Source organism: Cervus canadensis, chromosome 18, assembly GCF_019320065.1.
Source record: "Cervus canadensis isolate Bull #8, Minnesota chromosome 18, ASM1932006v1, whole genome shotgun sequence".
NCBI lineage: Eukaryota > Metazoa > Chordata > Mammalia > Artiodactyla > Cervidae > Cervus > Cervus canadensis.
In genome coordinates this window covers 36,947,859-36,973,521 of record NC_057403.1, presented here as the reverse complement: position 1 = coordinate 36,973,521, position 25,663 = coordinate 36,947,859, and the positions used below count along the sequence as shown (strand labels likewise).

The window sequence follows — 25,663 nt, the reverse complement described above, 5'->3', positions numbered from 1 at the left end:
CTCATCTTCTGTCATCCCCTTCTCCTGCCTTCAGTCTTGCTCAACATCAAGGTCTTTTCCAATGTGTCAGTTCTTTGCATCAGGTGGCCAAAGTATTGGAGCTTCAGCTTCAGCATCAGTCATTCCAATGAATATTCAGGACTGATTTCCTTTAGGATTGGCTGATTTGATCTCCTTGCAGTCCAAGGGACTCTCAAGAGTCTTCTCCAACACCACAGTTCAAAAGCATCAATTCTTCGGTGCTCAGCTTTCTTTATGGTCCAACTCTCACATCCATACATGACTACTGGAAAAACCATTGACTAGATGAACCTTTGTCAGCAAAGGTCTCTGCTTTTTAATATGCTGTCTAGGTTGGTCATAGATTTTGAAATTATTACTCCTGAAATAAAAGGAGCAAGTGTCTTTTAATTTCACAGCTGCAGTCACCATCTGCAGTAATTTTGGATCCCAGGAAGAGAAAGTCTGTCACTGTTTCCATTATTTCCCCAACTATTTGCTGTGAGGTGATGAGACTGGATGCCATGATCTTCGTTTTTTGAATATTGAGTTTTAAGCCAGCTTTTTCACTCTCCTCTTTCACTTTCATCAAGAGGCTCTTTAAAAAAAAAAAAGAGGCTCTTTAGTTCCTCTTCGCTTTTTTGCATAAAGGTGGTGTCATCTGCTTATCTGAGGTTATTGATATTTCTCCCAGCAATCTTGATTCCAGCTTGTGCTTCATCCAGCCCTGCATTTCACAGAAAGTACTCTGCATATAAATTAAATAAGCAGGGTGACAATATACTTGACATACTCCTTTCCCAATCCTAAAAAACAAAAATTCCACATAATCCCATGCTTGAAGAGTAATCACAAAGAGAAATGATACGTACTTTTTACACACACTTGGGATCATGATATACGTTTTTTATTTATTTTTTATTTTTGGGGGAAAAAGAGGGCAAGGGGCCCGCGAACGGCTGCATGCCACTATCCCTCTCCCCATCACTGGGGACAGAGGGAAGGACATGGGCATGGACGTGTGACAGTGGCAACAGGCTTGCCACCGGCCCCCCGACCACGTGCGTCCCCCCAGGAAAGGGGATGGCGGGGCCTCCCTGTGACGCCCTGCCTCTCCCCTGTTCTGTCCCAGCCCACGAGCAAGGCCCACGGCAGGGAAATGGTACACGTTTTGCCCCTTGCTTTTCTATTAATACGAAGACATTTGTGTTTTCTCGCAGAGGCGCTCAGCACAGTGGACTTTGTTGCTCCTGATGACCGAGTGGTCTTCCGCACCTGTGAAAGGGAGCAAAACAAGGTCGTCTTCCAGATGGTAGGACATCCCAGGGCTGAGCGCACTTCCCATCTCATGCCCTGGGCCGGGGGAGTGTTAGTGCCTGGGCTCCGTTATACAGTGGTCTTCAATCTTCCTGAAGATCCTTCATTCATTGGTTTCAGAGATCTGCTCGTGAGTGATTATACTCTTGGAGACGGTTTATGGAAATCAAACTATTAGCGGTCTATTACATGCTTCCAGTCTCAAATTTAATTTCCTTCATTGTAGGGATTATCTGTTTATCCTGACATGTGTATTTTTATTCCCTAGCATCAGTTGTTCAGATCATGGTCTTTGTTTTGTATAGTGTATATATATTTACCATTTAAAGAAATTAGGTTTCTTCAAGAGTAGTTTTTGGGGACTTCCTAGCAGTCTAGTGGTTAAGACTCTGTGCTTTTACCACAGGGAGCATGGGTTTGGTCCTTGGTTGAGGAAGTAAGATCTCACATGCCATGCAGTACAACCAGAAAAAAAAAAAAAGAGTGGTTAGGATTTGCGTTAGAGTCATAGTGATTCTGTCATTCTCTCACTGTGGGCATTTCTCAGTATTTTTTTCAGAAATACTTCCTGGATAACACTTAGGTTTGTTAAAAAAAATTGATAACAGGACTTCCCTGGTGGCCCAGTGGTTAAGAATCTGCCCGCCAATGCAGGGGATATGGGTTTGATCTCTGGTCCAGGATGATTCCACATGTAGTGGGGCAACTAAGCCTGTGCACTGTGACTGGCGAGCCCGCATGCCCTAGAGCCGATGCTCCGCAACAAGAGAAGCCACCACAGTGAGAAGTCTGCGTGCCGCAGCTAGAGAAAGCCTGTGCGCAGCAACAAAGTAATTAAAAAAAAAACTGATATCAATGAGTAACCATATGATAAAGTAGATACAGAAGAATGTGAATTATATAATCTAAGTGGTGGGTATATGAATGTTCCCTCTAGAATCTTTCCAACTTTTTTGTATGTTTCAAAGTATTGACACCATTGATGACATTTTCTTAGGTCTCCAGTGAGCCAGTCCAGTGGGCTAGCTACTTGGGAGAATAACACCTGGTCTCCACTTGCTGGCGTGTGTGTGTGTGTGTGTGTGTGTGTGTGTGTGTTTGCACGTGTATGCCCGTGCATGTGTGTGGTATGCCTGCGTGTGGTTGTCTGTGCATATGGACTGTGTCAGGGCCGTGGTTGATATAGCCTCTTGTGTTCCCAGGGGACTTCAGATGCAGAGCGAGCCCTTGCTGTGGCCAGGCTTGTGTAAGTTCTTCCCTCTTGGGGGACTGCCTTTGCCTCTCCTGTGGGCCCTGAGGTCTTACTCTTCCCTGTGACCTTGGAGGTGACCACCCTTCTGCTTCCTAGTCCACTACCTTCTGTTTTCAGGTTAAGAGGGTCATATTTCCTTCTCTATTTGTGGTGAATAAGGGCCGCCCCAGGTATGATGTGAACCCACTGTGTCTGGACCCCAGAGAACCTTTGGGTGGGGGCCTGTTTGTTAGTGTTTATTTATGAGGCTTCCTTTCTGGAGACTACCATGACTGTGAACCCTGAGCTTTTAAATCTCATGAAGTGTAAGTAAGAGTTACTGCTTTCTAAATTAATGAAGGCAGCAGAGTAATGTGGTTCAGGAGATGGGCTTTTGTGTTAGCTGTGGGCTGGAATCCTGACTTTGCTATCTGCTGACTGTGTGACCTTAGATCTGTTACTTAACCTCACTGAGAACTTAGGTTTCCTCATCTATAAAATGAGACCAATAGTCCCACTTCCCTCTGGCATTATAGGGAAGGGTACATGAGATGATGCATTTAAATATCTTTGCAATATGTGGCATGTAGTGAGTGCTTGGTAAGTTGTTAGCTCTTGTTATTAATTACAATGAGGGTGAGAAAAAACTTGGGTAGTAGTTGCCGCTGGTCACAGACAAGTAACTGTGTATGTACCAGATGATGAGGAAAGGGTCCTTTTTACATCTGAGGACTGTTTGGAGGAAGCTAACTATGCAGCCGAGCACACCAAGACAGTCCCCCACTTCCACCAGAACCAGTGCTCTGGGAAAGGGCTCTTGTGCCTGGGTCACTTTTGTGCATCGGCAAATGGCTTTCACTACCCAGTTAGGACTGGAACTCTGGGATGGAGTTCCGTGTGGCTGTCACTCAACATTCAAGTCATCTGATACAACTCAAAGCTTGCCGAATTCTCTACAACTAGCCTTTCCTACATGTGTGAGCACCTTATATTCTTCTCTGGAGCTCTGCCCAGGAGGAGAGGCGGTTGCATATTTTAGAGACAGAATTTTTCATTTTCTGTCCCTGAGGGTTGGTGTGTTTCAGAGGGCCAATAAGAATTTCAGGAGCTCAGACCCATACTTTTGACTTTATGTCCTACCCTCAAGTTGAATATTTATTACCTTTCCTCCTTCTTGTTTTTCCAGAGAAAATGATGTGGCTGGCATTGACGTCAACATGGGCTGTCCTAAAGAGTATTCCACCAAGGTAAACTGCTTTCTTTGTACTCTTCACAAAAGTAGGGTACAAATTAAAGGAGACTGACTAGAGGTGACAACTAAGTACAGTGCCTGACTCTGGACTAGATCCTGTACTCATGAGCAGGAAGTTCAAGAGGATATTAGATCAACTGGCAAAATTGAAATATAGATGATGGTAGATGAGCTAAAAAATACCATATCAATGAAAATATATGAAGTTGATAACTTCTGTGGTTATGTGAGAATATCTCTATTAGAAAATACACACAAATATTTAGGGGTCAAGAGCTATGAGATATATATATATGTGTGTGTGTGTATATATATATATATATGTATAATTATCCTCAAATGGTTCAGGAAAAAAAATTTTAATTTCATTTACTTAATCTTTGTCTGTGCTGGGTCTTTGTTGCTCCACACTGGCTTTCTCTAATTGCGATGAGTGGGGACCACTCTCTAGCTGTGGAGCATGGGTTTCTCATTGTCATGGTTTCTCTTGTTGCAGAGCACAGGCTCTAGGGCCTGCTGACTCAGTAGCTGGGGAGCAACGAGGCATGTGCAACCTTGGTTTTGGAGGTGGTTTGGAGCAGATGTGCAGTCTTCCTGGATTCGGCATGTGCCCTGAGGCATGTGCAGTCTTCCTGGATTAGGGATCGAACTGGTGTCCCCAGCATTGGCAGGTGGATTCTTAACCATTGGACCACCAGGAAAGTCCAGGAAAAATTTTAGATGTGCATGCACATACACATGTATACATAAATAAATAATTCACACACACACACACAGCACTCGTGCCCAAGTAATAATGCTGTAAATGTTAAAAGAAAGAAAAATGTGAACAGAGCTCTGTCTTTTTCATGATAAAAATAGAGGATGCAATATATATATATCCCAATTGTCGTATCAGAAGAGACCAGACAGGACTGCAGTGGAAGCTCTGAGAAAGGAACAAATGCAGGCTCTTGTGGGGAAATGTGGTCCCTGAGGAGGAGTCTTGGGACCTGGCAGGCCAAGGGAGGGATATAAGCTGGGACTTGGAGGCCAATATGCAGTAGAGGCAGGGAACCTTGATTTGATCAGAGGGTTGAGCAGTGGGAAGGGAAGAGGCAGCAGAGGAACATGTGATTGAAAATCTTGGTTGGGACCAGGTTAACTGAACTTTGACTTTTTAGATATCTCTGACCTGTTTTGGAACAGAGAAAGCTTGTGATCAGAAACTTAGTCTCTTCCCCCAGGGGAAGCCAGGGTTGCTAGTTTCTTGTGTGTCTTTCCAAATATATTCTATAAATAGAAATGCTAATCTAGAAGCCATGTGTCTAGTGGATTCAAGTGTAAAGAGGCTAGAGGTCAGGACACAGATATCCGAGATGAGTATCTTGAGTCCACAGGAGAAACCAAGGATGGAGAGAAGAAAAGCCAAATTGGGGCAGAATTTGACAGTGCTTGGCTGGCAAATGATCACACTGGGAGTGAGAGGTGGGGTGAGTTGTGGGGGCAGAGGGAGGATAGACTGACAGCCAAGAGGATGGTTGGTCTCAGTGTCATTGGGACTGCTGGAGGAAGAGGGGTTTGGAGAGGATGTAAAGGGCAGCTTGGAGCTAACTGAGTGTAAGGCACCAGAGGACTCCTGCAGGGTCACCTTGGAAACCTGATCATAGGGTGCGAGGGTCTGCAGTCTAGATGTGGCAGATTGTCCCCATAGCCCACGCCCAGAGTCTGCTCTCAGGAGTTGATTGGCCTGAGGACCCTTGCTTTAGGCCAAGACGCCGAGACTGCCTGAGGGAAAGGCCCTTGGGGTACTTGAAAACCAGAGCACCTTGTGGGTGACTGCTTCAAGGAATCATGGAAGTTTACCCTTGTCTCTTGCTAAGTGGCTCAGTGCTAAAGAACCCACCTGCCAACACAGGAGACGCAGGAGATGCAGATTCAATCCCTGGGTCGGGAAGATCCCCCGGAGTAGGAAATGGCAACCCATTCCAGTATTCTTGCCTGGGAAATTTCATGGGCAGAGGAGCCTGGCAGAATACAGTCCATGGGGTGGCAAAGAATTGGACATGGCTGAGCATGCACGCAAGGAGTTGAAAACATCAGGCTCTGTTTTGCTACCGTCTAATTATTCCCTCATGCACCTGAGTTGTGTATGGAGCAGAGCTGAAATGGTTGGAATATTCCCCCTGACATCATGGAGTGAAAAAAGCAAGGAGCAGAATTGTATATGACGTGTCACCATTTCTGTGTGGGAAATGGGGAATGAATATATATATTTACACTTGTTTTTATATATTTGGAAAGATACACAAGAAACTGGTGACACTTGTTTCCCCTGGAAAAGGAAACTTAAGTTTTCCTTTGGTTTTGCAGAAGAAATAAGGTTCCCTTGCAGGGGTGCTACTCCAGATAATTAACAAGGTCACAGCACTGGCACTGACCAGTCAGAACAGATACCTCCCAGTGCGCCGTACCCAGTACCTGCCAGCTGAATATCTGCTCTCTTCTTATGGTTCAGAAATGGAAGTCATATTAAAAAAAATAAATTGAATAGTTTTTTTCTCCTTCTAAGCAGGGAGAGTTTTACTCTTCATCCTTTTGAACCTTTAAGATTTTTAATATGTTGCCTATTCAAAAAAGCAAATTAAGAAGTTAAATAGAAAGGAAAGAAGGAAGGGAGGGAAGGAGAGAGGAAGGAAAGAAATGCCAGTTAGGAAAGCCATTGCTGGGGAAGGAGCAGAAAGACCAGAGTTTAGATTCTGCGATTCCACAAGGCAGGGCTGGATTGTGTGCGAGGGGAGGGGCAGTGGAGCCCTGGTGAGTGGCCAGGGCTTCCTCGAGGCCTCTAAGGTTGTGTCTGAGGTGGTCCAGGGCTAGAAGCCCTGCTCTTCCCGTTCTCCTCTGAAATGCAGACTCAGTCTGTACTGGTTCAGCATTCTCTATGGTTCTAATGTGTATTTCTGAAACATGACATTAAACTGTAATTAAATTTAAACCTTCTGAGCACATTCCGTGAGCATTCATTAGTTTGTAGTTTATATCCTGACAGCATATCTTTATTGGATTTGTCTTTCTTCCCTTCACCTCATTCTGAATGGGTTCAGATTTTTAACATTCCCCCCTCTTCCGATTATGAAAGTAATTCATGCCATTGTCCAGAGCTTGGATAATATAGAAAAGGCAAAAAAAAAAAAAAAAGAAGCAAAAACAGGAAAATCATCAGTAATCTCACCATCAAGAGACGATGACTGTTACTCATGTTGAGATTTAAGTGGCTCTGGGGATTGTTGGTTTCCATTAGTTGGGGATTTTGTTAGAGTTTGACACTCAGGACTGAGGGGCCCTTGTTGCTGGCAGGGGAGCGGGGTCTGGACATGATCTGCAGCCTGTGTGCCTCTGTGTGGCTTTGCTGGCAGTGGTGGCAAGTGACGGTAGGATAGGAAGAAGGTGGATTCAATCTCATTTCAAAGGAAGACCAATCCATTTTTTTTTAAGAGGCTTGGCAGCTGGTGGGGTTTAGTTTATTAAGGCACTGAAACCCTCGATAGGAAATGGGCAGTGCTGAAAAATGATTTTTTTTTTTTTTTTTTTTTTAATGGCACAGCACTTTTTATTTTCTTTAATCAGAAAAATATGTCCCATGTTTCTGGGAGGGAGACCAGGTATCTGCAGGCCCTGCTCTGGGTGTCAGGGTCTTCACAACCAAGCAGGGAGGAAGGCTTGGGCCTGGAAACCGGGGTGGGGTGGGGTGTGAGGGGCAGGGTGTGTGTCTGTGGCCTCCAGGAACCAGGTCACTGCTACAAGTGGCCATCACAGCCGCGTGAGACGAGCGCACACAGCACTGAGCCCTGGTGGCCGACGCTGCTCTCCCACCTGTGCCGGGACTCCAGGGGCAAAGGGTGGATGACCCTTGAGTGCAGACGTGGGTAAATGATTTTTTTTAGAACCCGTTTCTAGGTAGATCTGCAGGTCTTGCTAAGGGGATCAGAGTGACGGCTTTTAGAATTCGTCAAACTGATCCCTGGTGTTGTGGGCACGGATGCTGCTGCTTTCTTGCTTGCCCAGGAGAAGTGCTGATCACCAGTGGACCTTGGTTTCTGGGAGGCAGGTGTGAGGTGCTGCCAGGTTGCCATCCTACAGGGAGGAGCTGCCCTCCTCCAGCTCTAAGAGCCCCTGTGTGTGCTTTTCCTTAGGGAGGAATGGGAGCTGCCCTGCTGTCAGATCCTGACAAAATCGAGAAGGTAAGTCCTGCCCTTAAGAGGTCTCTTAAGTGTGCCTGTGAGCTAGAGCTGTTGGGAGCACCTTCCCTCCCCTCCCCTCCCCTGAGATTAAGGGAATTACTCACTCCACCAGGGTCTGGAAAGTTTTTAAAAGACTTCCCGGTGATTTTGACATGCAGCCAGGTTCAGGAACCCCTGAGCCATCCTGCAGCAGCCTTGGTGTTCCTGAAAAGCCCAGGGCTAGGGACATGTCAGCCGAGAGCCAAGGGCCCTGAGGTCTCATTTAGAACCACCTCTATATGCCTCTCTTCCTTCTGAGAAGATCATGAGAGCACAGGCCAGGCTACCTGTGGGTTGTAGACATGCTCAGTGGCCACATGTGTCAAGGCATAGGGGCTTGGCCTCTCCCAGTGGGTCCCCTGCACACAGACAGAGTCCATCATCAGTATGAGAGCAAGCCAAGCTAGGGCCATACGAGGTAAGCTGAATTAGTCCCCTCTGGTCCCTTTCCTCTGTGATTCTGGTGGCCAGGTTTACAAGCCGTTAGGGTCAGACTGATGTTTGCCACCCAGTGCTAGGAGCTGCCAGGGCATGTGGGAGTAACATTTTCTGTCACACCACATGCACCTTTGACTTTTCTCTGTCAATTCACCAGCCTTCTCCTTGCTGTTCCTCTAGCTACCTTGATTTCCTTTTCCTCCTCCATCCCCACTTCTGTCTCTGGGCCTTAAGCCCCCCCAATGCCTCCCACATGCTAACAGCATGGGATGAGGCACCACTGCTAAGAGGTGCCATTGCCATGTCAGCAGCTCAACCTTGTACATCCCTCCAGCCCCACTGTCTCTGGGGTCTAGGAAATCCAGCATGTTTGTGAGTTAGGGGCCTTCTCATTTTTCCTGGGTGCGCATAGGCACAGAAAATGACCTCAGACACCTCTTTGCAGGCTGGAGTGTATGTGGACAGTTGTGGGTGTCCACCCTTAGGGGTGGTTTTCTTCCTAACATGTACATACAGGCATTTCTGTTATCCTCTGGCCTCCTGGCTTTTCCCACCTGTGCTGTTTGCTCTGTCTTCGCCACCGCCCTTCTTCGGGCACATTGTACGCAGGAGGCAGCAGCATTCCCAGCTCACCTCAGAAGCTCACTTCACTTCTGTCTAACTGTTTTCAAGTGGCACCTGGGCCAGCAGGCCCTGTCTTGCCCATGATCTGTCCTGACAGCCCAGCCTCTTGGTCCAGTGTCTCCTTCACTGGTTCTTGTAATCCAGCTGTCTGCTGCCCCCTCCTGTCTAGAACCAGGCTGGTAACGGCTGCCTGAGTGTCCCCTCTGCTCTGCTAGACAGGGATCCAGTTTCTTGGAAGAGGGCTCTTGGGATCACCTTCCCTCTAGCTTGCCTGGCCCAAAATTTTTGATGAGGGAAGAAGATAAACATAGCAAGGTCACAGACATGCAGTGTCATCTACCCCTTTCTTGGTCTCTGACTCTTGGTCTGGTCTTGTTACTTCCCTGACACTTTCCTATGTGACTTTCTTGATCTGTGTTTGGAGTCCTTTGCAATTAATGTGCAAAATAAACGCTTTTAAATAGGATGACAATGTTGTCTTTTCCTTTGCCCGTTCCTCTGCTGTATATCTGACTCCCCAGAAAGGGAGGACAGGGCCCAGGACCTTTTCAAGCTCTCCTGTTCCTTCACTTGGCAGACCTTGGCACAGCACTCAGGGAACATGCCTTCAGACAGGAATGGAGCTGTGAGCCATGTGTTCTCAATCAGCATTAGGCCTCAGAACCATTTTGAGGAGAGAACATGTTGGACAGAGTCTTTTGAAAACACATATTCCTAAGCCCTGCCTCATTCAGGAGAGATGAGGTGGAATCTATGATTCTGCATTTCTTAGGCTCTCCAGGTGATTCTGATGTTTGTCCTGGCAAAGGATCACACTGTGTCCTGCACAGGCATGTATGTAGATCCATACATACATTCATTCCCTCACGCATTCATTTACCAGATATATTTATACTGCTATGAACCAGGTAAGTGACTGCTGGGGCTGGGGCTCTAGTGGAGAAAAAAGGTGAGCTCCTTCCTTCACAGAGCTTCCATGTAGATGGTGTGCAACAGATGCATTCACATGAACATAAATGTGTCTGTGCCACTGGGCCACACGCGTCTGGAGTGAAATTCATCAGCACAAGCCGCTGTGGTGATTATTCCAGAAGAGGCAGATGTTCTTGTGTTCTCCCCCACCATAGATCCTCAGCACTCTTGTGAAAGGGACGCACAGACCTGTGACCTGCAAGATTCGCATCCTGCCATCGGTAAGGATGATGTGTTACACCTGAAGGTCCATTTTCTCTGGAGATGTTGGTTGAGGGGTGTGAATGATTCTTGAGGGGACGGGTCAGGTTTGGAGGAGTCGGGAGATCTGAGTCCACTTTGGGAGCTGGCAGCTGCTCCCTCTGTGGCTGCAGTAACCACCCTGTGTGGCCCCGTCCCTCAGCTGGAAGACACCCTGAGCCTTGTGAAGCGGATAGAGAGGACTGGCATCGCCGCCATCGCGGTTCACGGGAGGTGAGTTGTCCCCTTGCTAGTGACCGACTTGCAGGGAGGTCTTCAGCCATTTTGATGCTTCTTCACCAGACCCCGGGCACCTACCAGCTTTTCTTCTATGTACCCAGCCTAGCTCTGCTTAGCTCTTTGACACCCCCTGAATCTGGAGGGCAGTCTAACTCTTTCTGGGGTTGCATTTTTCTTTGTTTCATTCATTGAGCATCTACTGGGTGGTAGAAACTGCACTGAACTTTAGAGATACAGACACACCAAAGGGAAGGAGAAACGCCCCTGCCCTCAGGATGTGCAAATGCTAGAGATCGAGTGATTTGCTCAAAACTGGGTCATGCAGTCAGGAAGTGGTGGAATTAGAACTCTGCCTCTGAATCTCATTTTCTTTCCACTACGTTCAGCACTAGCTTTTCTCCTGAATGACCCCAGGCAGACCGCTGTTCTTTTATAGGCACTGCCTCTTTTGTCTGCCCTTGTTGGACTACCAGCTGTCACAGGGACTGCTTTAAACAGTCCTTAGGTCTGTAGCAAATGTGTTCTCTGCTGAGAGCTGAGGTGTTGCTGAAGGCTGTCCTTGGTTTCCCAGTAGAACTTGCTCCCTGTGTCCAGGATGTACTTGTGTACCAAATCCCAGGTTGGCAAATGTTGGCTGGAGTGACCTCCCTTCTGAATGATGTTCCTTGTGAGTTCAAGGGTCTTACAGGAACAGCCCATTTCTTGCAGGTGTGTCTATTACAGCATTTTCAGAGAAGGGAACCCAGAACTTCAATATACAAAAACAGAGCAAAGCAGAGCTGTGTGTGTTGAAGCCAGCAGGGGGAGGTGAAAGGCCACGCACATGTACATACACACCCCTTCCAGAGGTAGCAGGCTCTGGGCTCAGATGCCTGGCTTCAAATCCCAGCTCTGCTGCTGGTTGGCTGTGTGTCCCTGGACAAGTTATTTAACCTTTCTGAGCACTACAGTCCTCATTTGGAAATTAAGATAGTTTCTGTTGTTGCGAAGCTTCTATGAGACTGTGAATATACAGTCTTGGCATAATGCCTGGCAGATAGTGTTCTCTGAATAAATAAAGCTATTCCTTTTTCCCAGTAGTTGGAAAGACTAGGAAGACAGAATTGGGCAAGTTTAAAGAGGGACTTTCTGGCTATCAAAGCTGTTACGGATGGGTTAGAATTGGGCTGCCAGGGGTGTGGGAAGGTGGAGGTGGAGGCTGGATTGATGGGACTTTCTTGGGTCCTGTGGCCCCTGACACTTTGGTTGAGGGGTATAGCAGAGGGACACCATAAACAGGGCCTGGGCAAGGGCTGTTTGGTTGGCCATCTGGTTTGCCCGTGAGCACAACTCAGGTTGGGGTTTACCTTAGCTTCCCTAAGACTCACTCACTCATACACAGGAACTTCTTGCAGCTGATCTTGGATTCAGGGGCCTTGGGCTGTGGCCCCGCCTCCCCATGACCCTTGGTGACAGCCATGGTCTGTGGCCTGCTCCGTGCCAGGTGCCTCTCCCCAGGATCAGCTGCCCAGCTTGACCTCAGTACAGACAGCTGTGTGGGAGTGTCCTGTCTGAGTGGCAGCAGCTGTTCGCTGTCCCCAGGGAAGGGCAAGACCAGGACAGTAGGGGCAGCATTTTTTTTTGGGGGGGGGCAGCATTTTTAAGGCAGCATCCCTCATCTCTGGCAGAGGCGAGGAGAAGTTGGGGGTGGCCATGTGACCACCCTCATCGGCTCCCGACAGCCACGCCTCGCCTGCGGGCCTCTGAGGGCTGAACTTGGTGTGTACCTGCGCTGCCCCTGCCTCCTGCAGCCGGGGTCAGGGAGAGCCATGCCCTGTAGCCTGGAGCCCTGTCCCTGCTGGCCACATGGCCTTCCTGAGTGCCAGCAGGGAGGACTGTTGGGCCTGACTCACGTCACTGGGGCTCAGTGTGACGCAGCCTTTGGCACTCAGCCCCCAGCCCCATCTCTTTATCTCCAAGGAAGCGAGAGGAGCGGCCCCAGCACCCTGTCAGCTGCGAAGCCATCAAAGCCATCGCTGAAACCCTCTCCATTCCCGTCATAGCCAAGTAAGCCTCCCTTCCTCCTTGTTTGGTCCTTTATGCCTCATTTTACTCAGAGGGATTTGAACTAACAAACAGAAAACGGAATGAGATAGCATCAAAAAATGACCCTCAGGGAAGAGAAGACAAGAATGTGGCAAAAATGAACTTGGGAACAAGGCTTAGAAGTGTCTGTTGTGTCCCTTGGCCTCTGGTGAGCGGCTGATATTAAGTATGTGGTAGGCAGGGGTCCAGGGCATTCTGATGGAGGGGTCGAGGTAGGAGCATTTAGGGAGAGAGAGAGCAAGGAAGAGGCTGCCGAAAGGCCCCCGGGGAAGGTGGCGTCATACCAGGGCTAGGTGTTTAGGGTGTAGGGGGAGGCAATCCATGCCAGAGCACAGAGAGCCGCAGCTCAGGGGCAGGAGGCAGGTCACAGGCCAAACCCAGATCCTGGCAGGTGTCGGGGACCGATGACCAGCCTGCCGGCTCAGCAGCTGGACAGCAGTGTCCTGGTGTCACCGGGGAGCTGGCCTGTGTCAGCCAGTTGGGAGTCCAGCTCAGCCCTGTTCCTGCCCAATGGCAAGTTGGAAACAGAGAGGTTCTAAAACCTTGACGAAAGTCGTGCCTGCCTAGAGGCAGGGAGTGGGAAGCTAAGGCAGGGGTGGGGGGGTGGCAACCAGGCCCACTTTGCCCAGGCCAAGGCAGGTTGGTGGTGGCTTGGAGAGGGGAGGAGGCTGCTCAAGACCCTAGATTCTATTGCTATCTGAGGGAGCTCCTCCACCCCTCATCCCACACGCAGTGCTGTCTCTGAGCTGAGGCTGCCACCTGGCTCCTAATGAAACAGACAGAGAGCAGTTTCCAAGTGGCCATGGTATGGCCTGAAGGGAAATTGCAACCACACCAGGCCTCCTTCCTTCCTCTCACAACCGCCCTGCGTCTGTTCCCTTTCTAGGGTTTGACCCAGCCATTAGTGGGCATGTACGGCCCCTACAGCCTGGGGCTTTTCCTGTCATCCCCGTATCCATGTACAGATACCTGTCCTTCAGACCTGGGCTGGCTTTAGTCACTGTTGAGAATGGGGGACTGGGGAGGGTAAATGTTCCTGAGTACCTGTGAAGTGCCAGGCACGGTTTGGGCTGCTGTTCTCTATTATCTCACTCAGTGTTCCTGGCCCCGCAGCAGGGTGCATGTTGTGCTCTCCAGTCTCCGAAGCTGTCATAGCTGAAGGGCTTGGCCAAAGCCACATACTTAATAAGCAGCAGATCCAGGAGTTGCCTGTTTCTGACAATGCTGGTACGAGGCTGGGGCTACCCTTCACCAACCCCCCATCCCCACCGGCTGTTGCTTTTCAGTGGCGGATCTCACGACCACATCCAAGGGTATTTGGATATAGAAGACTTCCGACGAGCCACGGCAGCCTCTTCAGTGATGGTGGCCCGGGCGGCCATGTGGAACCCGTCTATCTTCCTCAAGGAGGGTCCACGGCCCTTGGAAGAGGTCATGCAAAAGTACATCAGATATGTACGTCTATACACTTTTTCACAACAAACTTTTCTCTCTGTCTGCCTGCTTTCTGCAGAAAGTGCTTTGGGTGAGCCTCCAGCCCCCGGCAGCCCATGTGGTTCCTCTCCTTTTCTTTGTCGTGTCGCGAGGCATTGGGTTTTCCTGGCTGCAGTGCAAAGAGTGGGCTGCCCTACCATCACCCCCTTCTGAAGGCTCCAAGGTGTGGGGGTCATCGCATGGGCCTCTGGATCCAGGATGCTGTCAGGGCCCCTAACCCATGATACCTTTCTCTAATTCCCTGTCACCCCTCTGCCCCCCATGTGCACAGTGCCAGTGGGTTGGCACTTCAGCAGCCACAGCCAGGAGTAGCCATCATAGCAGCTGTTGCTGAGGGCAGATTCTCTCCATAAAGACATGTCACCTGGCCATCAGTCATAATCACTTCTCAAGCTCTTCTCTTGTAATTCCCAGAAAGCAAAATAAGCAAAAATGTAGTTTCCAGTTAGGCTACTTCCTCTGACTCAGGAAGTAGCCTAACTTTAACCCTTTCCTTGGGGAATAGCTTTTTCTTCCCACCAGAATGGTGATGGTAGTGCCAGGGCATTTCCTGTAAAGAAGTTTTTTGTCACCTACCATGTCTCACTGGCACAGCCCTGACACCCTATGGGACTCTGTGGCCAGCTGTGTGTGTGTGTGTCTGTCGGCAGAGACAGTGAGTGGTCCTCAGACTCCTCATCAGTGAGGGGGGTCTGAGCAGAGAGTGAAGTCCTCGCCAGAGCAGACTCCCACCCTCCTCTTCAGTCCTGGAGCCCCCACCCACCTGGGGGTCAGGAGCTTCTCAGACTCTCAGGCGGCCATGACCATGCCTGGGCAGTTGTGGCTGCCATGACATGTGGGTGTCCTCAGTGCTGAGCGAGCTGGGGGTGGGGGAGGCCCTGAGGCCTATGCCCAGAGCCGGCAGCCTCTGTCCTCAGGCCTCTTCTGCTCATTGCTGCAGCCTTCATCCCCTTGGTCCCAGATGTCCTATCGGCCAGGTGAGTGACCACCAGGCTCTCCGACAGCCTGGGTCAGCCAGAGGTGAGGGGCTGGGCTCAGCCTAGGTGGGCTGGCTGGTGGCCTGTGGCTGGGATGGCATGGTCAATAGAGCCAAGCTCTCTCACTGGCTGAGTGGTGATGGTATCCTTCCCGCACAGCCCATCCCTTGGCAGCACCTCATGAGGGTGTGTTGGGCCAGAGAAAGGGAGTGGCTTTCCAGCACAGGCAGGGCTGCTTCTGGTCCAGCCAGGTGCCTCTGTCCCAGACAAGCTGAGTCAAGCCCTTGCCGCTGGCCGGGACTTACCCCTGGGTCCCTGCTGTGTCGTGACGCACTGAGGCAAGGCACTGAAGACACAGGCCTAGGTGGAGGGATTAGAAGAGTGTAGGGGATGAGTGGTGGAGGGGTGGGTTCTGGCGGACTGGGGCACCGTTTGACCCTTGCTCTCCTGCCCTCCCCAGCCAGGCCGACTTCACTGGGCATCCCCAGGCACTCGACTTGCCTCGTTGAGCCTGCATTTCCCCATCTGAGTACTGGTACCCATTTGTTGAGCTCGTGACACATGTGAACATGCTTGGTCCATGATGCTGGGTTTTCCCATGTTGGGGGAAGTTGTAGACAGGCTGTTTAAGATGGGGGAGTGGCAGGTACCAGCCAGGGTTATAAGGAGTAGAGGAATCTCACCCCTGTCCTGGGGCTGGTTCTGTCACACCAGATCTTGGCTGTTTCCCACTCCCCACCATGGAGGATGCTTGGCAGCAGGTCCTCAGTGGTAGCTGATGCGGGAGCAGCTCCCTGCACATCTGGCCCTGGTCAGCCTGTCCTAGGTAGAGTGTTCTCCTGACCGGGGGCCTTGGCTGCAACCCTCAAGCCTTGTGTCACTAACCAGAGGAGTAGATGGCCAAGGTGGAGGTGGCTCTTTTGTGGGGCCTCAGCTCCAGGCCCCCTCAGGCCTCCTTGGAGCCACTGTCCCCGCCGTCAGAGCAGCGCGGGCTCATAGCCTGCCTGGGCAGTAGGGGGACTCACAGCGGTTCTTCTCACAGGCTGTGCAGTATGACAACCACTACACCAACACCAAGTACTGCTTGTGCCAGATGCTGCGAGAACAGCTGGAATCACCCCAGGGAAGGTTACTCCACGCTGCCCAGTCTTCCCAGGAAATTTGGTGAGAGGGACAACGGGCTGTTCATCTGTCCATGCAGACATGCCCCAGACCTGACCCTGAGCCATAAACTGACTACCAGGGAACCCTGGGGGTGGATTTGCAGAATGCAGATTGTGGGGTACAGCTTTGCCTCACAGAAGCGGGTACTTGCAAAGCTTTAGAACCTACTATCCCTGGACTGATCTCAGCAGCAGAATTTTGGAAACTAGGGCACCAGTTGGATGGAGGACGGTGAGGGCTGGGCTTGGGAATCCCTGGGGAGGAAGGGGCTTTCCTGGTCACAGATCTGTCACATGCCAGGCCACCAGGATCCAATGGTTAGGAGACTTGGGGTCTTAGAATGGAACCCCCGGCCTGTGCCCACGCCTTCACCCCATCTAGAGGCCACCCTTTGGTTCTTCAAATCTGCTGGAGCTCCAACTCAGGTGGTAGACTTTGGGGGCCACGACAACCTGGCCTCATGCCTGTCCCCACAGCTCCCTGACTACCTGTGCTAGTACGGGGCCTCCTACCTAGATGCTGTCTCCCCTGCACGTTCGCTGCTTCTACCCTCCTTCCCCCAGAGAAGGCTTTCTGGACCAGGCTCGCCCTCAGGCAGCCATCTTCATGAATATCCTCCAGTCCTTAAGATGCTCCCGAGGGAAGAGCCTTGCCAGAACCTTCCTCCTCGCCCTGGGCTTGTGGTGCTCAGTCTGTCCCTCTCCCATGTGGCTTAACCAGCTCGACTTAAGTACCTTGTGAGCTCGGAGACAACTCTCAAGAATTATCACTCTGTTGCTCTGGGTGGTATCTCATTTTAGGTTTGGCCTAACTGTTTGTGGTCAGGGCAGGAAGTGGGGAACCAGTCAGTGGTCAGGCCTCCGTGTCTTCCTCCCACGGGCCCACATGAGAATGAGGTTGTGCATACCCCCCAGCGCTTGGTCTGTGTAGCTCACCTCACTCACTGCCGGCTGGGGACACCTGCCTATGTGCTCCTCCTTGGAAGAAAGGCTGCAGTGATGTTTGGAACCTTTTCCACCCAGCCCAGCCTGCTCTCCGGTGCTCACGCTTAGGGGGCGCCTGCTCCATTCTCCATCTGCTAGTTCAGGCTGATCTCAGGGATGTGTAGGAAGCACCTTCCAATGGCTTAACCCTGGTGGTGTTCCGGTGCATGTAGGGGACATTTCTCAGTGGCAGGCCCTGGGTTTTTGCAGCAGTTTCCTGCGTGCTGGCTGCACTAAGGGGCTTGCTCTACTCTTCTCATCCCTTCAAAGTGAGGCCTTTGGCCTTGGTGCCTTCTATGAGGAGACCACACGAGAGCTGGATGCCCGACGGGCCAAACTTCTGGCCAGGAGCCCAGAGGAAGCAGAGGGACCAGTTGAAGACACTTCTGGTATCATTAAGATGGCCATCAAGTTTGACCGGTAGGTCTCCAGCTTGGCTTCAGCGTGGGCCAGGGCCAGTCCTCAGGTCTGACTGGGCCAGCAAGCTGGCTGGTTAATGCCAAGCCATGGGACCACAGGCCTCCTTTATTTTGGATGCTTGTTCTCAATTTTCAGCAACCCAAAGAAGGCACTTTGGAGAAGACAGTCCCTGAAAGCCCAGGCAGTGCTGTCAGGGTGTGCATGCTGTTCCAAGGGTGACTAAACTATACCTTTTTCCTGACCCATCCCCTCCCACAACTCAATCTGGGGAGACTCGTCCCCCTTCTGTTACTGAAAATATGTGTTTTCTCCCTGAAAAAGTAGTGAAAGTATTAGTCGCTCAGTCATGTCTGACTCTTTGTGACCCCATGGACTGTAGCCCGCCAAGCTCCTTTGTCCATGGAATTCTCCAAGAATACTAGAGTGGGTTGCCGTTTCCTTCTCCAGGGGATCTTCCTGACCCAGGGATTGAACCCAGGTTTCCCGCATTGCAAGCAGATTCTTTACCATTTGAGTCACCAGGGAAGCCCCGGTTTTTACCTTGGCCCTCAGGAATTAACTGCCCATAAGAAGCTCCAAAAGAGCCGCAGGCCCTGAGCCCTTATCTAGCTGAGCAATCCACCCCTCACTGCCCCCTGTTAGGCCTGTGGTGCTGTCTCTATGCAGAAGTAGCCTCAGGCCAATTATTGCCTCAGCCAGTGACTCAGCTTCAAATGGGGCCCTGGCCCTTATCCTCTGTGATCTAGGATCTGAGCCTTTTTTGGGTCCCCAGACCCAGATAAGGAGTCAGTCTTGTCTGACAGAGACTTGGGAGGCGGGATGTGGGCTCAACTGTTGGACAGTCATACCCTGGAAGAGCTCCTGGTGGGAAGCTGGAATATGGTGCTTCCGTCCCTGTCACCACCTGGCTCTGGAGCTCGAGTCCACTGTGCCCACTGACACTCAGGGTACATAATCGGGGTGAAGCTAGAGCCTGAGACCATTATGTGGCAACCCTGCTCCCTACTCCTACCCACTCCCTCCTGAGGTTGTCTTGAGAGGCAAACGGTACCTCCCTTCTTGGCTGCTGAAGGCTGTTTTCCAGGCTGGAGCGCACTTCCCATCCTGATTCCCCAAGCAGCTGAAGCCCGTCTTCCCTTCAGGTAGAATGCAGGCCCCGAGCTGCAGGTGGGACAGAAGCGGGAGATTCAGGGACTCGGAGCAGGTGTCCTGAGGAAGCAGTCTGTGGTCTCAGTTCCTGCAGCTCCTCCAGGCACTGAGTCAGGCCCCTGCTGAGGAATGCAGTGCTAATGGTCATTGGGCCCTGACCCCTTCCCCGCCTCTCCCCAGGCGAGCATATTCACCCCAGATCACCCCCAAGATGTGCCTGCTGGAGTGGTGCCGGAGGGAGAAGCTGGCACAGCCGGTGTATGAAACGGTGAGTTCCTGGCTGTATCCTGCCCTCGTCCAGCCCACGCACTCCCGCTGCCACTGTGGCCCCCAGCCTGCCCGTAGCTCCACCTGGACTGCAGACCGCTTGACTGGAGCCTGGTGTTGCCTTCTGTGGGCTGGTTGCCACTAGCTCCTTCCTGGTGACAGTGAGCCTGCTGTCTAGTTCTGGACACTTTCATAAAACTGAACTAGAGACTTAAGTAAGTACTGCTTGGGCCAGTTCCTTCTGGTGGCATTGCCTGGGCAGGGGTCTCATCTCTGGAAAGGGCTGACTGGCTTAGGAAGGATGATCCAACCTAAAAGTTAGACTGACGGGTTTTTGGACCAGGCCTCAGCCAGTGGGGCACAGAATTGGGCCCCCCACATCTGGGCTCCTCAGTGGAAACTTTGAGATAGTCTTGCTTCACTTCCGTTGGTTCCCATGGCCGTGCCTGTTTAGGTTGCTCTGTCTCTTCTGAACTGGCCTGTGGACCTCCAAGCTTGTATCTTCTGGGCCTGGTGTCCCCCTCTGCCAGAGTGACTCTTCCAAAATGAATCTGACTCTGTCTCCCTTGCTCCCATCCTCATCAGCTCCCCAGCACCTTTGGGATCCAGCCCTCCCATCTCAGCACAGAGCACGAGCCCCGCACGTGTCTTTCCACTTCAGGTCCCACACACTCAGCTCCCCACCCACCACTCATCCTGGTTGCCTTGCCTGATGTACTTTCTGTGCTCCTGTCCTTGTTCCCTTTCACCCCTTTGCCATCCAGTGAGCTCCTCCTCCCTGAGGGGACCTGGCCCATCCAGATGTCAGCGGGAGGACGCTCCACAGTCACGCCCAGCTGAGGGCTGTGATGGCCTTTCGCTTAGGTCCATGACAGAACTCCTGACACACTGGGATGTTGCTGACTGTATTATTTGCCTTTCTTCCCTTGAAGAGGCATACAGGCCCTTCAGGGGAGGAGCATGTGATAGAGGTCGGCTTTGTGTGACTTAGGTGAAAGTACTTCATTTCTCTGCCTTAGTCGTGACCCTGGCAGGTGGGCCTCCAGGGCTTGGCCCTCTGGCTCTCATGTAGCTGTCCCTGTTTCCTTTGCTCTCTCTCTACCAGGTCCAGCGCCCTCTGGATCGCCTCTTCTGTTCTGTTGTCACTGTTGCTGAACAAAAGTACCAGTCTACCTTGTGGTGAGTTTTCTCATCAGTGGGCATGAGGCTTGGCGGCAGGGCCTGATCCTCGCATTGGCCTGGGAGGGTTAGGGGGGCCAGTATACCTAGATAGTGGTATCCCTGGGTGATGACCCCTTCCCCAGGTTTGTCAGAATTTCTGCCAAGGGTGTATAGAGTCAAGCCTCTCAGCCTCTCAGCCTGTAACCAGTCTGCCTATCTCCCTGCCTTATTGCCCCATACCTCATCTACCCAGGGACAAGTCCAAGAAACTGGCGGAACAGGCTGCAGCCATCGTCTGTCTGCGGAGCCAGGGCCTCCCAGAGGGTCGGCTGGATGAGGAGAGCCCCTCCTTGCACAAGCGCAAGCGGGAGGCCCTTGACCAAGACCCTGGGGATCCCAGAACTCAGGAGCCAGCCATGCCTGGGGAGCTGTGCAAGAAGCCTTTTGTAGCCTTGGCAAGTGGTCAAGAGAGCCCCCTGGAAGGCTGGTAACCACTGTCCCTCCCTGGTCATCCTCTCCCTGGGCCTGGCCCTAGGATGGCTGTGGGTGCAGAGCATCAGCCAGATGCCATTGGACAATTTTCTGCCCCTGCTGGACAGGAATTGAGAGGTTCTGGCTTGGGCCAGCAGCCTGGAGCACGGGCCGAGGGGTGCCCAGAGTGTCCCATCTCCCTCAGTGGGTCTAAGCAGCGGAGCTAAGTTCCCAGCGACCTCAGTATTTCCTTTGAAAACAGGAGCTCTCAGGTGGCACCTCCCCAACCTGACATTGGTGCAGTGCAATAAAGACACCCACCACCCTTACCCCCAGCTGGCTGCTTCAGCCTGGCTCTTTACCCATGGATGGATGTCTTGGCATTAGTCTGCTTCCAGCCTTTGGGCAGAACTGGGGCTTCCTGAAGCATTTCTCCTACCCATCCTAGATAGAGGTGGGGGATGGGGTATCACCTTTAATGCTCACTGGACTCCTGGACTCAAGTTGAGCCAGGAAAGCCCAAGAAGCCCATTCTGCAGATGCTAAACCTGAGGCACTGGCCATCAGTTGGCTTTCCTGATGAGAGATGATATGGAATCTGGGGGAACTGTTAGGGTATCTGGTACCCTAGTAAGGGACCAGGTCAGGTGAGTGGTGGGGTGGGGGGCGCTCAGTCTGACCCACCCCACCTAGCTGGAGTCCAGACCTCTGCTGGCTCTGGGCAGAGGACACTAGAGACTGCTGATGACAGCAATTTGGGGCCCTTGTGATTGCCCGCCCACGCCACTGCTCCCCTGCCTTCCGCCCCCACCGTCCCATCCCATTGGGCCGGAAGGAAGTGGCAGATTCTCTTTAATTTCCTCCTGGCAGTGAGAAGCAAACAAACGGCTACCACATCTTGTGGGGCCTCCCCTACTTAACTGGGAGGGGCCTTCTGACCAAAGGTCTCTGCCCAGCACCGCCCCCGCTTCCTCCGCTGTAAACACGCGGCTTCTCCTCCTCCTTTCAGAGCTCTGTGTGGAGGGGGGATTCCCCTCTGGGTCAAGGCCTTGTTCCTCTCATCTCCAGTCTGTACTCCTGGCTCTGAGGACCTGAGTCAAGGGTTGGGCGGGTGAGGCCCCTGCCTCAATCCTGGAGCGGCCCCTCCCTGCACCCACACTTGCTCTTCTGTTTGCAGATAAGGATACCACAAAACCAGGGCCTCCAGGAGCCCATCACTCTTTGACCTTGGGCGAGTCACTTCTAGTCCTTGCTGAGCCCAAGAGCCCTTCTCTGAGTGGGATCAGCTCTTCTACTGCCTGAGGCCAGCGGATAAATAGTCTCACCTGGCACTGTGCAGCTAATGGGGTCACTCTATGGTGAGGCTGCCCTAACTTCCCCGGGCCAGAGACTCCAGAGAAGGGCCCCACCCAGGAGACAGACTGAGGCTTGGTTCAGTCTCAGTCATCCAACTTTAGGCATAATTTCTGATTTTTCTTACAAAAAACATATTCAGTCAAAATGCCCCCTTTCCTTTTCCTCATACCCAACTGGAACAGCACAGACAGGTCCCAGTGGATCGACCCTCCAGGCATCCTGAACTTGTCAGAGCTTGTGGGAGGACCCTGGTGGGCCAGGTACCAAGTCCAGAGATCCACTTACCTGGTGGGGTTGGGCTCTGTCCTCAGACCTCTTCTTCCATCAGTGTGGTTTTCCTGGGGGGTGGGGGGTGGGGGGTGGGGTGGGGCTCTGCTCTAGAGTAGTCAGGTCTGTTTCTGGGCTATGGGCAAGGAAAGGCAGGGGTAGAGGTCAGCTGCTGAGATAGAGGTTAGAGTGTGGGGACTTTCAGGGGCCAGGAAAAGTATTGGGGAGAGGGTGTGCCACAGGGGAGCAAGTATGGGGGCCTAGTGTGTGTTCGTTGACCGAGGATGTCTAGCAGAATTCTGGTTGTATATGTTGGCCCTCAAATGGTCTCACTTTAGCATTCCTCAGTGATGCCTGCCCTTAACCTCAGAGAGGCGTAAGACCTGAGACCAACTGGGAGGGCCCAGTCAGATCTGAAAGCTGCACCCACTGTGCTCACCATGCTCACCTTAAACTCAGGCCACTTAGATACCCAACCCCCTCTCTAATCTAGTGGGCACCACACTTATCCATCCATTCCAGCCACCTTGATTGAGGACTTCCTCTTTTTTTTTTTTTTTATGATCAAATATTTAATAACTGAGGACAATAATAGAAGGTTCGAGGACTTCCTCTTAACGCATCATATTTTGGGGACACTTTTTTTTTAAGATTTTTTTCGATGTGGACCATTTTTTTTTTTTTTTGATGTGGACCATTTTTTTTTTTTTTTTTTTAAGTCACGTCAGTCGTGTCCGACTCTGTGTGACCCCATAGACGGCAGCCCACCATGCTCCCCCGTCCCTGGGATTCTCCAAGCAAGAATACTGGAGTAGGTTGCCATTTCCTTCTCCAATGCATGAAAGTGAAAAATGAAAGTGAAGTCGCTCAGTCGGGTCCGACTCTTAGCGACCCCATGGACTGCAGCCTATTGGGCTCCTCTGTCCTTGGGATTTTCCAGGCAAGAGTACTGGAGTGGGGTGCCATTGCCTTCTCCAGATGTGGACCATTTTTAAAGTCTTTATTGAATTTGTTACAGCATTGTTTCTGTTTGTTTGTTATTTTATAATTCTTTTTTTTTGGCGTGAGGCATGTGGGATCTTAGCCCCCTGATCAAGGATCTAACTCGAACCCCCGGCACTGGAAGGTGAAATCTTAACCATTGGACCACCAGGGAAGTCCCACACATGGTTTTAATATGAGCACGAGAAGAAGAGGGGGGCAGGTCTTCTGAAGGCTACAGCAAACAGATTGGACTGGATGCAGTGATGGGTGGGGAATCTCTTGCCCCTGCCGTTCTGCACACTCAGTCCTTCCAGGTGTCACTCCCGCTCAGAAACTCCTCCAGGGCTGTCCACTGCCCTCTGGATTAAGTCCAAACTCCACAGCCTAGTGCTTGAGGACAAAGTGCTGACCCTGTCTTCTCAGCACCCTGTGCTGACTTCAGCAACTAACTTTTCTTGATTGTAGTTGACTGGTCATATCCCCTCCGCCAGATTGGGAGCTGCTCAAGGGCAGTCCTTGTGCCCCTCTGGCCAGCCTGGGCGTGGGGGTGGGGAGCAGGCACAGAGGAAAAGTCAAACAAGAGCTTGTGGTGGGGGTTGGGGGTGGGGAATGTGTGCCATGGAGAGGAAGAACTTTTCTAAACTCTGACTTTTCTCCAAGGCTCCTGTTGTCCCTAATGTGGAACAAGGTGGGCTGGACTGAGCTAAGCTGTATCGTCACTCAGAGGCCACAGGAGAGCCTTCAATGATGAGGGCTCAGGGCCAAGCATGTGGCAGCTGACAAAAGGGATGGTTTCCCTCATCTCAGGCCCTGACTGGTATACACACAGGAGGGAGAAGGGACCCACACTATCCCTGTCCATGAACCTGGCCCAGTCTGGGGTTCTGTCTATTGCACTGGGTCCCTGGGCCTCCTGGTTGCACAGTGCTCTCAGGAGGCTGGAGGTGGGTCAGATGGCCGCCTGCCATCTAAAAGAGCTTTGGGAGCTGACCTGAGTTCTGGCCCTGGGTAAGGAAAAGGGGTAGAGAGAATTTGTGTATTTTTTTCTTTTTTAGAATTTATGTATTGATGTGTGTTGATTCCTCACAGCCTGCAGGGCTCCCAACCATTGACGCCTTTCTTCCAAAGGTGCTAACATTCTTCCTGCAGTTGATGCTCACTTCTGCCCCAGCCGTCATCACACCCCAGGTTAGGGTTCTCAGTCTCCTTCATAGTAGAAACCTTCCCCAAGACATGAGCCCTTTTAAGTGTTCTCCAGGTGCACAGTGGCTGGGAACACATGCATCGCTGAACATTTGATGAATGGGTGAATTTCTGCAACTGTCTATAGCTTTTCTGGTTCCTGCCCAGTGGTGGGGCTGGCGGGCCCATGATCTCCCTCCTGTCTTCTCCGTGGCCTGACCAGCTGAGCCCCTGGTTCAGATAAAGTCATGTGTGGAGGGCAGAGGGGTTAGATAAAGGTTCATTTTCTCCATCTAGATGATAACCTGGGAGGTACTGGTGTATGTGTGTGTGTGGGAGGGGGGCAGTAGGGGTGACACATCCTGAGATTACATCATTTTATGATGAGGAAGAGGTGAGCTGGCTAAACTTTTGGGGCCTTTTAGTATACTAAGGGTCGTATTACATGTAATATTAATTGGCAGACCAAACATCTGCTTGGGGCAGAAGGCTGCAGTTAGTGCGATGTCTGGACTCTAAATTCCATACTTAGGCCCTCAAGGTTGGAGTTCCTCTGAAGGCAGGACTGCTTATTGGAAGGCCCTTTTACCCACTTAATGCTATTTGTTCCCTCTCCTTGACTAAGGTTGTCTTCTGCCTTGAATCTTTCCCTCCCCCACTCCAAGTCAGAGATTCATTCAGGATTCTGAAATGGAAATCTGCTCTAAACCCTTTCGTGGTTCCCTCGTGCACTGAGGATAAAGTCCAGAAAGCTCACAGTGGCATGCACCACTCTTCCCCATTCATCGGGCCTTATTTTTGGCTTTTATTCACTGCATGTACTCTCTGGTTTCCAAGTCTTTGGAAATCTGTTCTCTGCCTGGAACCATCTTGCCCATCTCGCCAGTTCCTTCTTAGCCCTGCATCCAGGGTGATTATGAGTTTCCTCTGAGTTCTTGGCACAGCCATAATCTCTTTGCACAGTGATTATTAGATTTGCTGGCCTCTCCCTGATGCCTGAAGGGAGATTAATTTATCTCTGCCTCCCCAGGTCCAGCACAGGTATGAGTACAGAGCATAGGGCAGGAAAAGTTTTCTGACCTCAGGGATGAACCAATCCAAGATAGACATCTCACTGGTCTGGAAGTGCT

At 51.3% G+C, this 25,663-nt stretch overlaps 1 protein-coding gene across 1 annotated transcript in view; it reads left to right on the top strand.

Annotated features, from left to right (window-relative positions):
- The window catches only part of DUS2 (dihydrouridine synthase 2), a 32,808-nt gene extending 11,728 nt beyond the window's left edge, over positions 1-21,080 (top strand). Inside the window, exons 5-17 of the mRNA XM_043437164.1 lie at positions 873-1,312; positions 2,520-2,563; positions 3,735-3,795; positions 7,973-8,020; positions 10,249-10,314; positions 10,497-10,567; positions 12,533-12,619; positions 13,945-14,113; positions 16,172-16,293; positions 17,547-17,696; positions 19,026-19,113; positions 20,218-20,291; positions 20,527-21,080. Coding sequence (XP_043293099.1) covers positions 873-1,312; positions 2,520-2,563; positions 3,735-3,795; positions 7,973-8,020; positions 10,249-10,314; positions 10,497-10,567; positions 12,533-12,619; positions 13,945-14,113; positions 16,172-16,293; positions 17,547-17,696; positions 19,026-19,113; positions 20,218-20,291; positions 20,527-20,764 — 1,658 coding nt within the window. The 3' untranslated portion in view covers positions 20,765-21,080. The remainder of the gene's footprint in view (positions 1-872; positions 1,313-2,519; positions 2,564-3,734; positions 3,796-7,972; positions 8,021-10,248; positions 10,315-10,496; positions 10,568-12,532; positions 12,620-13,944; positions 14,114-16,171; positions 16,294-17,546; positions 17,697-19,025; positions 19,114-20,217; positions 20,292-20,526) is intronic.
- The last annotated feature ends 4,583 nt before the right edge of the window (positions 21,081-25,663 follow it).